General features: G+C 42.2%; 1 protein-coding gene across 4 annotated transcripts in view; it reads left to right on the top strand.

The window, feature by feature from the left end:
• The window catches only part of myo5aa (myosin VAa), a 32,571-nt gene that overhangs the window by 2,402 nt on the left and 16,815 nt on the right, over positions 1-13,354 (top strand). For all 4 annotated transcript variants that reach the window (XM_070910749.1, XM_070910765.1, XM_070910757.1 and 1 more), the window contains exons 3-13: positions 492-636; positions 1,637-1,793; positions 3,331-3,474; positions 5,510-5,591; positions 7,175-7,282; positions 7,536-7,642; positions 8,492-8,757; positions 9,002-9,083; positions 9,235-9,375; positions 10,399-10,524; positions 11,305-11,388. In XM_070910749.1, coding sequence (XP_070766850.1) covers positions 492-636; positions 1,637-1,793; positions 3,331-3,474; positions 5,510-5,591; positions 7,175-7,282; positions 7,536-7,642; positions 8,492-8,757; positions 9,002-9,083; positions 9,235-9,375; positions 10,399-10,524; positions 11,305-11,388 — 1,442 coding nt within the window. The remainder of the gene's footprint in view (positions 1-491; positions 637-1,636; positions 1,794-3,330; positions 3,475-5,509; positions 5,592-7,174; positions 7,283-7,535; positions 7,643-8,491; positions 8,758-9,001; positions 9,084-9,234; positions 9,376-10,398; positions 10,525-11,304; positions 11,389-13,354) is intronic.

The raw sequence follows: 13,354 nt of genomic DNA, 5'->3' as shown, positions 1-13,354 counted from the left end.
ACTGATAAAACTTGTCCCTTATTAGCAGTGAACTTATACGTTATATAATTATATTTTATATGATATTTATATTTATTTATTTAAGGATTGTTTGCCAAAAGTGCATAAATACACAGTACGAGTTAAAGTCACTTTGTTCTTTAAACCACTCACCACTTTTAAAGTTTTGTTTTTGCTACAAATATAAAATTGGAAAATGTCACACATTGTATTTCAGCCATACATACACATATAATAAAATGAACTTTCTGGACTCATGCTAGATCCCTCTCACGTTTTTCCACTAAATATTTAACTCAGTGAGAACAATGTGGGCTTCATCGTGTTTTCATCTGCTTGCACTGATGTGTAGCACCTTATGAACAATATGCAGTATATTCTGTAGTCCTACCCTCTCAGTTTGGAAAGAAGCATCTCAGTGGTGTTACGTTATGTTTAATGCGGTCCAGTTCAGCTTCAGGTGAGGCTCATACTTTCCCTCTGTGTCGTAGGAATCGTTCTGGTGGCCATCAACCCGTATGAGACTCTGCCAATCTACGGAGCAGACATCATCAATGCCTACAGCGGTCAGAACATGGGGGACATGGACCCACATATCTTTGCTGTGGCAGAGGAGGCTTACAAACAGATGGCCAGGTTTGTGTGTGTGTGTGTGTGTGTGTGTGTGTGTGTGTGTGTGTGTGTGTGTGTGTGTGTGTGTGTGTGTGTGTGTGTGTGTGTGTGTGTGTGTGTGTGTGTGTGTGTGTGTGTTACCTGAGTAGCCTTGGTTCTAGTCTCCTTGTTGCTCAGCCCTTCCTCTCTCTTCGTGGTTTGTAGGTCAAAGCTGAGCCACAAATAGTCTCATGGTGGTCTCACCGTCTCTCTCTCTTCCGTCCTCTTTTAATCACACACACAAGCAAACACACACACACACACTCTGCAGGAGCCAACCAGTAGATCTCTCTGGGAGTGTATATCATCAGCACACTAACACACACATGTATACTAACAGCACTGTATACCAAGTTTAATCAGCACTCAGATCTCCCTTCCTTCTCATCTCACACAGGGCAGTTTTATTTGAAGCTGGCAGCACTCACCCTCAGTGTGTCCAGTGTGATATACAGACCATGTGCAGAGGAGGGTTGCACATTTAATCATATTCATAATCTATATTGAAGTATATATTAATTATATTTAAATTTTCATCTTGTAATTTGGTGGTAATAATAATAATGCTAAAGGGCTAGGGATGCAATTGTCTCAGTTCTTGGGATAACGAGGAAGAAGGCCTGCTGGGATATTAAAACATGTAGAGGAACATGGAAAGGGTTATAAGTTACGTTAACACCTGCTGTGCCTGCAGGCATCAGACACTTCCTATCTGTCCGTGGCCTAACCCTGGCAGTGTTTATGTCACACTCTCACTCATTATTAAACGTTATACACACCACAGTCAAGCCCTAATTTCATCATCATTCACTAAAGTAATGCTAAAAACACCTTTGTACCAAAACCTTATGCCAGTCAGAGCCAACACGTAGCTCCTCTTGGTTGAAAATGTCAACATGGCATCTATCCTGTCGGTTCCTCAAGTACAGACGTCATATATATAGTTTCCTTAAGTTGTTTTTGTTTTTTTCGTTCAATCTGTCAGGGATGAGAGGAACCAGTCGATCATTGTGAGTGGGGAGTCCGGAGCAGGAAAGACGGTGTCAGCCAAATACGCCATGAGATACTTTGCTACGGTCAGCGGCTCCGCCAGCGAGGCCAACGTAGAGGACAAAGTCTTGGCTTCCAACCCCATCATGGAGGTGAAATACTCTCAGTTTCGTCTTAAAGAGAAGCTGCTCCTTACTGACCCTCAAAGAAACCCAGAAACGTTCCTAAAATATACAATGATGAACATGTTTTGAGCTTTTTGTCAGCATCTTTCTAATTTGTGCGACTGTTTTTAATAACTCAGTAAATCTAGATGGTGATTCTGCATCTACTGATATATTTATCCACTCACTGGACTTGTGAAATCACTTGATGCAACTTTGCACAACCCGTGTACTTGAAATTACAGGTCAAAACATTTACATGAAATGTGTTGTGGGTGTGAATTACTCTACAGTGTATTCACAAGCTTAGTTGATTTGTGAATGATATGGGCTGAACGTCATGCCGTTTGTTCTTCTCCTCTCTTCACTTATTTTGCTTTTGTCTCCACCGGCATTTACTTACTCCCTTCCCTTCAGTTTCTCTAGCACACTGTGTGTCTTTCTGGCCTGGAGCTGCTCTCTGCTGTGAAAACACTGGTCTTATCCTTAACTGTGTTTGTGCATTTTGTATTTCTTCCTGTAGAGTCATAAGGACAGGAGGGGTTGGAGAGCTCTCCTGTACCCATATGCCACTACCCCCCAACCCCCTTCCTCCGCCTGCCATCCCCCACCCTGTCCGTCCTTTCCAACCGCTCTACTAACATCACTCCTCCCAGCCACCACTTTCACCTCGAGCCAATCAGAGACGAACTGACAGAATGAATAGAAAGCTTTCTTTTCATTGCAGTGATGTCACCTCAGCCTCCAAGCCTGGATGCAGAGTAGATGGTTGCATCAGCCTTTTCGATATTACAAAACCTGTGTGTGTGTGTGTGTGTGTGTTTGTGTGTGGTGTTTATATGCATTTGGCTGATGCAGGCACAGACTGGAATACCTGCTCTGCTGAAAGACTCCTTGTCTGCAGTGAAAGACTGTGTGTTTGGCCTTAACTCAGCAAGAACCCTCTGTGCACACACACGATTTAACTCTGTTCAAGCCGGCTGGTTGTGTAGCTGGGATGTGTATGTGTGTGTGTGTGTGTGTGTGTTTGTATGTAGCCCCACCCATCTACTGACAATTCCTAGTAGGCTCATTGATCAATCCTGTGTATTGACCTGGGGCTGCTGACTGCAGATTATTTGTTTGCAGATGTACAGTAGCTCAGAAGGAAATATCCAACTCTTGTCTGTGGAAGGACAGAAGTCCATTAAAACTTCAAGTGTGGACCAACCACAAGTATGATAGGTTCTGGCGTACTAGGTCGAGAATCAGGTGAGATTTAGAATTATAGACTGAGAATTGGAGATTGATATTTCTCTCTCATGTCTATATGGTAAATAGGAAGCTACCTCCAGCAACTGATTAGGTTAGCTTAGCATAAGAAATGGAAAAGGGGGGTAAGGCCTTGCTCTGTCCAAGGGACTTTGCTGTTGTGGTATCCTGGGATAAATGGAACTACCGTTTGTACACAGTAGATTTAAAGCCAATTGGCATTTAAATAAATCCATCTGTGTCTTAATTTTTTTCTTTTCCTTCTGTCACACAGGCCATTGGAAATGCAAAGACCACCCGAAATGACAACAGCAGCCGCTTTGGGAAATACATCGAGATCGGCTTTGACAATCGCTTCCGTATCATCGGCGCCAACATGAGAACATATCTGCTGGAGAAATCACGAGTGGTGTTTCAGGTGAGCACAGAAACGCACATTCAAGGCTTCACACACAACACATTAAGCTTTAGTTCATGTAGTACCCACTTTGTTGTGGAGTTGGTCAGTCTTGTCAAAGCACAGCCTAACGGCATATAACTCTGTGGAAGTGTCCTTGAGCATGATGCTAAACATGTTGTTCATGAATACACACAGTTCTGTAGCTGAACTCTGGCATCTTGTGGGGTTTCAGACAAAAGAGAATTTCCTGAAGGGTCAAGTATCATCTGTGATTTGTTATTGCATTTGTCACGACATTGGAGTTTGGCTAGCATCAAAATGATTGTATGATAGCCAAAATCTGAGTTATAGCTTACTGCCTAACATTACATTACATTACTGCAAAAGCCCATTTGGGATCTTATTTATCAGAATCAGAATCAGAAATACTTTATTGATCCCCGGGGGGAAATTGTACAAATTTATATGGAAACGGATAACAGCTTACTTTCAAGAATTACAATAAAACTACCTTTAAATTATAGAAGAATTACATTTGCATTATGCATATTGGTGTTATGTGTGTCCAGACCTTCGATTGAAACCTCAAATTAAAAAGGTCTAAAGTCTCCCCAATAGTAAATTACACAACCCATGCATCTAAACATACAGCATACTGGGACCCTGAGTTAGTAGTTCACTGGCTTCCAGTGGCTTACACATGACTCTAGTGTTTCTGCACACACAATACGCACACATGCACACAAATGGCATATAGTTTGTATGTATTAGTATCGAGCTCTATTGGCTTACCAGCAAGCAGGCGACACCCAGGAAAAGAAACTTGTGTAACCCCGGTTCTCTGAATGAGATGCCTCACTATGGGATAGTCTGACCTCTCAGCTGCTCTGTCACCAACTGTAGGGTATACAGCGGCCTAGTAGGTTGATTCCAGCTGTGAACCCTTTTGTTGCATGTCACTGTCTCTATCTCTATTAATTCATAATATCAAATGAAGGCAAAAATAATCTAAACGCTCGTACAGAGTACCAGGTGTTAAACAACTCTATAGACACACACACACACACAGAACATGTTCAGTAGGACTGAAAAACAACATTAACACCCAACAACCAACACTAACTGTCATTTAGGCCCTGGTGTGCTTAAGGGCAGAAGAAGTATGCGGCAATAACTTCCTTCTCCACAAAGACAAGGAGGAGGAAACAATCCATCTGTCACACTGGTTACAACGCGGCACTCCTCTCTCTCTCTCTCTCTCTCTCTCTCTCTCTCTCTCTCTCTCTCTCTCTCTCTCTCTCTCTCTCTCTCTCTCTCTCTCTCTCTCTCTCTCTCTCTCTCTCTCTTCAGTGTCAAAGACATTCTTCCCTGAGTAATGATTGAGTGGATGTCCTTTTCTCTCACTTTACAGCCCTCTCAAAGTCTCAGAGAAGCCAAATTACTGCACATATTTAACATAGTTCTATCTAGAGAAAGTTTACCTACTTTTTGTCTTGTATAACTTTATTGTATATTCAGCTGGTGTATTTGCTCACTGGTGGAGCCAGTAGGGCAGCATCTAGATAAAGAACAGGATATTTTAACTCTGCACACACACATGTACACATGCACTCTGCTGTTATAGACAGCACTATTGGGGAATGAGGATGTTGGTGGAAAGAAGTGATTATTTCCTCCTTACCTCCTCACATTTTTTACATGCTTGGCTCCAGTACCACCCATTTATAGGGGTGTGTGTGTGTGTTTGGGTGCAGTGGCTCCAATGCAGGGCACAGGTAACAGCTTTGTTTCTAGCTTTACAGCCCACTGCTGACGTCCTTTTCACATTTGAGTTATTTATTTTGAATGAATGAATCAGTAGCTCCAGATGTTTCTCACTGTGCAAGAACTTCTGGCTTTCCCTGCATGAATGTAGGTTAAAAAAAGCTTGTGATTATGGCTGAATATGTGTAGATCAATACCATTCACATGATGTATTTGAATAAACAGAGCATGCTATAGGTGTACATGTAGCGTTCCCCTCACATTAAATGATCTTCATGCTTTCTTTCAGGCGGACGAGGAGAGGAATTATCATATATTCTATCAGCTCTGTGCATCATCCCATCTGCCTGAGTTCAAGGCTCTGAAGCTGAGTAAGTCTCATGCCCGTATCCATGCATCCATCCACACACACACACACACACACATTAGCTTTAGCTGTACATTCACACAACAAGCAACTACAAAAACAACTCGTCACTTTCATGTTTTTCAGAGTGGTAAAGTGGACTGCAGCTCCCAGACACACATGAATATTGTCTGACCTAGAGCACTTGGCTTTAGCTACAGCATTTCAAAGTCAGCAGTGAATACAGAGATTGTGAGTGCATTGTGTTGAAAACTGTAAACATTATCTCAGTGACTCCTTGGCTCAGCCAAACAAAAAATAATTAAACTTTAATTGCCAGTTTTCCCGATTGATTTACCCAGAACCTCTTTTAACTGCAACATCTACTGGAGCTGATCCTGCACTGGGCCCACATCATAATCCATATATAAAAATACCCCCCCCCCCCCCAACACACACATCTCCATGTTGAGGTGTCTGCAGAGCACTGCCAGATATCAGGTTTTATATCACTTTAGACGTATCAAACATTGACTCTGTGGTTGAACAGGCTCACATGCAGAGCGCTCCCACTGTGGACCTGCACCTGCTCGTCCTAGTCATCGGACACACACACACACACACACACACACACTGCTGGCACTGTCACTTACAGCCACTCACTTGGCATTCTGTCTCTCTCTCTGTGTGTGTCTCTCTCTCTCTCTCTCTCTCTCTCACTAACACACACACACACACACACACACAGCTGCTGTCTTTTCCTCTCCTGCTGACTTCCTGGCTCAGTAAATGGAGTGGTTGTCGCAGTCATGTCAGTGGCTCTCGTTGCCAGGCAACAGGCCATGCCTTAATTCAGTGTAAAGTGTGTATAAAGAAACTGATTGTAGGAAAGTTGAGCTAACATCGTGCATTCGTGATTGCACTCCTTTCTAAGAACCCTAAACCACCAGCCTCATGATACAGTGTTTGTTGATCTGACAGTGAAAGTAGACTGTTTTCAGAATTCGTATCACTTCGAGTGAGTCGAGGTTTGAAAATTTGATTTCTCATATGTGCTGATAAAGAACATTTCCACCCACACTTAATTAAATAGCAATGAATGACCTGGAGTCCCACTGTATAAATTCTGTATATGTAATATGTAATATTTTCTGTAATGGGAAACCATGCTGTTCTTTATTCTCTTTAATCCACGACCACTTAGAGAAACCTCTGACATGTGACTTTGAGCTGCTTTTGGCCACTAAGGCGCATATACTTGGTTCATTAGACAGTCCAGCGTTACCATAACAAACCAGGTTTGTTGCTATGGTTACTTGCATGGCTTTACTGACTGAAAATGATCCAACCTTTTTGTTTCTTAGGTGTCACGATGATGATGATGATACTAACAGACAGCTAGCCAATCAGAAACAAGCATTTTCCTTGTGGCCAAAATAAATGGAACTGTTCCATTTCTTAAATCAGATAAGTTTTTTTTTCTGATGCAGCTCTGCATGATAGAGGAGGGATGCTTTGACAGCACAGTTGTGCCCACGTTGCACAAGGTAAAACTGCACACACTGCATGTTTTCTGAATTCATTTACTTTCTCTGTTTCTCCACTCAGGCAGAGCAAACGACTTCTTGTACACCAGGCAGGGCCGCAGCCCCGTCATCGACGGTGTGGACGACACCAAGGAGCTTTGCACCACTCGCAATGCCTTCACATTGCTCGGTAACATGCACACCCTCACATATAAAAACAAATACATGGTCAAATCTGTAACCCAGCAGTCTATTGTATCATAACGAGAGCTCATGTGACTGCTGGATATACCCTATTAACTGACTCAAAGTATAGAATAATTAGAAAAAACACTTTGTAGGCGTAGTTTAAGGATATTGACAAAGGTTAAGGATGGGCATGGTGTAGTGGGAGTTAATAATACTAATAAGTGTCTGTCTGTGTGTGCGTTGTTCCTGTGCAGGTATCAACGAGTCCTATCAGATGGGGTTGTTCCAGGTTTTGGCTGCTATTCTTCATCTGGGAAACGTGGAGATCAAGGACAGAGACTCAGACAGCAGCGTCATTCCTGTGAGGATAGTATTTATACTGCACTACTGACGTTTAAACAGATTGCATGATATTTTCAACTCATCATACCTACGTACAGATTTTGTTTAAATTAAACAAGTAGTCTCGTGAAATGTTGCATTCATGTCGAATCTGTTCCTTTTTAAAACAAGACTCACAAGAATTTTAAAATGTTTATATAGTCAAAAGTCCTCAAGAGTTTGACGCTGGAAAGAATAATACTAATACCTCTCTGTGGTTAAAAGTCTTAAATTAGCAATTAGCATTAATATTATGACCTTTAATATTTTATGCTATCTGAAAACAGGTACTTAATTGACTAATATTTATTATTATTGTGAATGTGTTAGTTGATCTATAAAAGGACTCCCACACGTCAACATTAGGCACTCATTCATGTTGCCCATGACACTGTATTCACTGCTAAGGTAGAGTAATAGAGTGCCTCTTTCAGGAGTGCACTGACAGTTGTTTTGCAGTATTTGCAACATTGCAACATTGACATATCTGTGGTAAAGTTTATGGTGGCCTGTGATAGACAGAAATATAAAAATAAACATTATGTTGGGCCAGTTAGAGCAGAGATCCAAGAGGAACATCAAGTGAGGAGGTGACAAGTCAGTGCTATAATGCTTTGGTGCTTATTTTCACCACACAGTTTGCTTACAGCATCAACCTCCATCTTGTAAGTGAAGGATGATGTCACAGGGTTGCTGGACACATGTATCTCAAATATATTATAATTCAAGAATTGAAGAAGTTTTGTGACTGAGGGAATACACCTTTTCTTAGCTGACATCTTGTCGGGTTTCTCCTGGTAATGATTCAAATGTCTTCTTTTCCCTGTAGCCCAACAATGGCCACCTGACGGCGTTCTGCGATTTGGTGGGCGTGACCTACCAGGACATGTCTCATTGGCTGTGCCACAGGAAGCTGAAGACTGCTACAGAGACGTATATCAAGACCCTCCCCCGCCTGCAGGCCACCAACGCCCGTGACGCGCTGTCTAAACACATCTACGCCAAGCTCTTCAACTGGATTGTGGAGCATGTTAACAAAGCCCTGATCACCAACGTCAAACAGCACTCCTTCATCGGGGTCCTCGACATCTACGGGTACATTTGCCAATCTGAGCTGTTAAATGGTATTCATTTGTCAGATTTGTCTGAATTTGCTGCTAGACTTTACAATGTACACCAATCTTTAAATGCAGTTGTGAAGTAAGTTGCACTGACAGTCATACCAATGTACTGTAGTTACCTATGGGAAATCATTTTAGGAAATATGTGAAACAAAGGCAACTTGTAATAGATGTCATCCAGCTGGTTGACTCCTCCCCTGGTTGTTCTTCCTCGCAAGGTTTGAGACATTTGAGATCAACAGCTTTGAGCAGTTCTGTATCAACTACGCCAACGAGAAACTCCAGCAGCAGTTCAACATGGTGAGCAGCATGTGTTTTACCTGTTGGATTGCACATTATATGTACAGATGTGAAATAGTATTTTTTATTGTTTGATGCAAGTATACAGCTTTAATCCCCACGTGTGTGTGTGTGTGTGTGTGTGTGTGTGCGTGTGCGTGCGTGCGCGCAGCATGTGTTCAAGCTGGAGCAGGAGGAGTACATGAAGGAGCAGATCCCCTGGACTCTGATCGACTTTTACGACAATCAGCCCTGCATCAACCTCATCGAAGCCAAGATGGGCATCCTGGACCTGTTGGACGAGGAGTGCAAGGTATTTTTGACCTAGTCCGCTAAATGATATTGCAAATCATTTATATTACATTTAGCTAAGTTACCAAGATTGAAAGAGAGCATGACAAACAGAAACGTTTACTCCTTTCTCACAGTTGTCCTTTATTGCAGTCTAAAAAATGGTCTGATCATAAATCTTTTAATAAGAGTCTGCATTGGCACACAAGCTACGAATACACAATTACATAAGACTTGATGACTTATAAATGCTGTTGGTGGAATAAAAACCTTCTCATAAATGTAAACAAGCAGGAGAAGTGATTCCATGCTGCATATTGAGCAGAGGCTTGTGGGTTGTGGTTGAACGTCCGTCCTTTCACACCCACATTCTACTTTACATTTTCTGACGGTCGACCCGTTGATGCCTCCCACCACACACTAGACCCGAGTCTCCAACACCTACACTCATAGTTCACATCAGAGTTCACCTTCAGGAAGGAAACGCGGCGTGAAACAGTGACCACAGGCGTGAAAGCTACTCCGTTCTTCTTCTTTCTTTCCAGCATACACAGTAAAACTGAATGGGAGACAAAGCTTATATAGTTGTATTAAATTCACAGATTGCATGTTAATATTCAGTTTATATTATGTGCAGACTAAAGACAGAGCTCATATCTGCACCATCCACATACTTTCATAGCTCAGCCAGATCACTATCGATGCTAACTAATCTCTTTCTTAACCACTGCAAGGTCGTTTTACAAGCTATTGACATTTGAGGTGGTCCACATTGCTCACATCATTGCAGTGTAACGCAAACACAAAATGGACATTTGGTTTGACTTCTTAGCAAAGAAATATTAGAGAAAAAAATGTGTTTTCACGCCCTGTGTAACCAGAAAAAAAGACGTAAGATGTAATGCAATACAATCCAATAACTCTGCATTATCTTCAATTACTTGCACAGGGATTTCTATTTTCTTTATCTCGCTCAGTGTATATATAAGCAGATGGCTACATACATGTTTTCTTACTGATTGTTTCCTCTCCGTTTCTTTACCAGATGCCTCGAGGTTCGGATGATTCGTGGGCTCAGAAACTCTACAACACTCACCTGAAGACCTGCTCCCTCTTCGAGAAGCCACGCATGTCCAACCGCGCCTTCATCATCCAACATTTTGCTGACAAGGTGGGTGTTATGTTTGCTACATGTCTGCATAGTGTTTGGAATTCAAATTGTGTTCCTTATTCAGGTAGAAAGGTGATGCCATGGCAGGTAGCAATTTGAAGCATCAGTGTTTTGTGTTGCAGAGTGCCTTTTTAGCTCAATAGACTCTAAACACTTAGGAGCAGATTGGCTGCAGTGGCTGCTGCAGTGCTGGTGTGAGATATTTTTAGGATGGCTGGAGGACACATGACTTCTTTTATTATTATTGTTTTCACACAATAAAAACAGTTTTGTAGTGTTTAGCGTGTTTGTGAGTGGTGTAATCCACTTTAGTGTAATGAGTTTCATATCCTGTAATGAGGTGCTGAATGACGCAGTGTTATTTTTCATGTCTGTTTTTAGATCCTCACTATAAGGTTACAGATAAACGGGTCAAGGACTAACGCAGGCGTTCCCATGAGGTCCCCTGGGAAACATTTCTGATCAAACATTTGCAAAGATTGATGTTGATGTATTTAAAGAAACTTGCATTAGGAGTTTGGACTGTACATGATCTACTGTGAAGACTGTTTGCCTTGGAGCCGTCACTGGCCACCTCAATTTGACTTAAAACCAAGAAATGAAAACATTGACGTTTATAAATCATCAGGACGGTGTGAATACGCAGGTATTTGTTAACACCTGCAGGAATGTGATACAGGAAGCATAATTTGTCATTAGAAATGAATGACCTGTCCCAGTGACATGTCCTCACAGTTGTCCTCACTGTAACGCAAGCTGTGCTCTGTTGTTGGCGAGCAGGTGGAATACCAGTGTGATGGTTTCCTGGAGAAGAACAAGGACACAGTGAATGAAGAACAGATCCACGTGCTGAAGGCCAGCAAGGTGAGTACAAACACGGACACACATCTACATGACAGTGTATACAAACAGTCAAGAGCAGAAGATTTGCGTGCAGAGAGCCATTTCAACACATCAATGTACAACTCAGAGTGCTGTGAAGCATCCACTGAGATCAAAGCCATGAAACCTGCTGCGCATGGAGAGCTGTGGCACCTGGTCTATTGTTTGACGACCTAAAGTCCCACCTGAAGGCTCAGGGAAGCAGCGCCCTCCACTGGCCATGTGGAGATAGTGTCGAAGCCTGCAGTGAAGACAAATGCTCCACCCAGGAGAGTTATAGTCAGGGAGGTTTAGGTTTTATTTACACGTAACAGACAAAGCTGAACACACACACACACACACAGTAGGTTGGGTCATTGGCCAAACATGACCCACAGAGGATAAATATGATTGACTTGCAGAAAAGCATGACAAAGCCTAAATAAATAGGGACTTTCTTTACAAAGGTACCATAACCTCACATCTTTTTTTATATGATTTATATTATTCAAATGATCACTATTTAATTTGGAAACAAAATGCTACTGAACTGGAAAAGCACCCTCCACACACACTCGCACACATACGCTCGTGCTATTAAGCCTAAATTACTCCGATCACGTTCAAATTAACATCACGTGTGTGCGTGTGTGTGTTTTAGTCTTGGTTCAGGATCAGTGTGTAAAACCCGGTTGGGTCAAAAGGGGCCTAAGCCTTTAAATCCTCAGCACTGTTTTGGTTGCGCACACACACACACACACGCACACACACATACACACACGATGATGTAGTGTGTTTGTCTAAAGTGCTCACAGTGACCTTCGACTGTTCTCTTATAGACTTCAACAAGAGCAGAATTGGGTAAGGGTTGAAATGCTCTCTGCTCTAACATCTAACACCGTCACTTAACATACACGCACACACACACACACTCTCACGTACGTATAGTCTGAATGTTGCCATGGAAATCAGTGATACTCAAACAATTGGGATTAAATGGTAATGAGCTCTCAATAAGATGTAATCTAATTAGGTTTCGTTTTACTTCTGAGCCAAGCTTATCCCATCATTGTGTGTGTGTGTGTGTGTGTGTGTGTGTGTGTGTGTGTGTGTGTGTGTGTGTGTGTGTGTGTGTGTGTGTGTGCGTGTGTGTGTGTGTGTGTGTGCGTGTGTGTGTGTGTAATTGAGTGTACCTGTCTATTTTATCCATCTGGTACTCTCCCACCACACAACCTCGTCTTAGAGCCTCAACGGTCAGAGAATGACTGAAAAAAAAATGTTGTAATCATTTAGCAGCCAACTGTTTTCATTGCATCGCCATGTAACACGTTAATATGCAAAATACAACATGAGATAATATCCGCGCTATGAGGCATGGAGGCCTCAGGGTGATGCGTACCTCCTCACACACTAAACACCATCTCAGAGGATGGACTGCAGTCTTGGCCTTCATGTCTTTCAGTGTTGTTGAAATTGTACTCACCAAAGTAAATGCTGAGATCTGGAAACAGCGACATCGCTGCAATGAACTGGGGCAAGAAACACGCAGTCAGACGATCATACAGGTTGTAAACAAGCTAACAGCTTTAGCCAAATTATCTAAACCCAAAGTGAGCACTAATAATCCTTCATTGCACCAGAAATCTTTCTGTGTGCTCAACAAGTTGAACCAGGAAGTTGGTCTGTAAACTGTGATGTGACTTTTCGCCTTCATTTTCTCTTCCATTTGGCTGGTTTGGGGGTTTGTTAAAGCCTTTATTTCTTGCCACATTGGACTTATTTTTTAGCAATGTCACTGTAATCCCAGATCTAAGCAACTGGCCAAAAACTATGAAAGGAAGATTCAGGTTGTATAAAACAGGAACTTCCTTTCAGGTCTATGCAGTTATAATATTCTAGCATTATAATGGCCCCACAGTACCTGCGTTTATCAGAGCTGCATTGGAACCTGCGAGTATTGCATTCATGC

The sequence above is a fragment of the Enoplosus armatus genome, chromosome 1 (genome assembly GCF_043641665.1).
Source record: "Enoplosus armatus isolate fEnoArm2 chromosome 1, fEnoArm2.hap1, whole genome shotgun sequence".
NCBI classification, from domain to species: Eukaryota; Metazoa; Chordata; class Actinopteri; order Centrarchiformes; family Enoplosidae; genus Enoplosus; species Enoplosus armatus.
The sequence above is the reverse complement of the archived record's forward strand: the minus strand, read 5'-3'. Positions and strand labels throughout refer to the sequence as shown.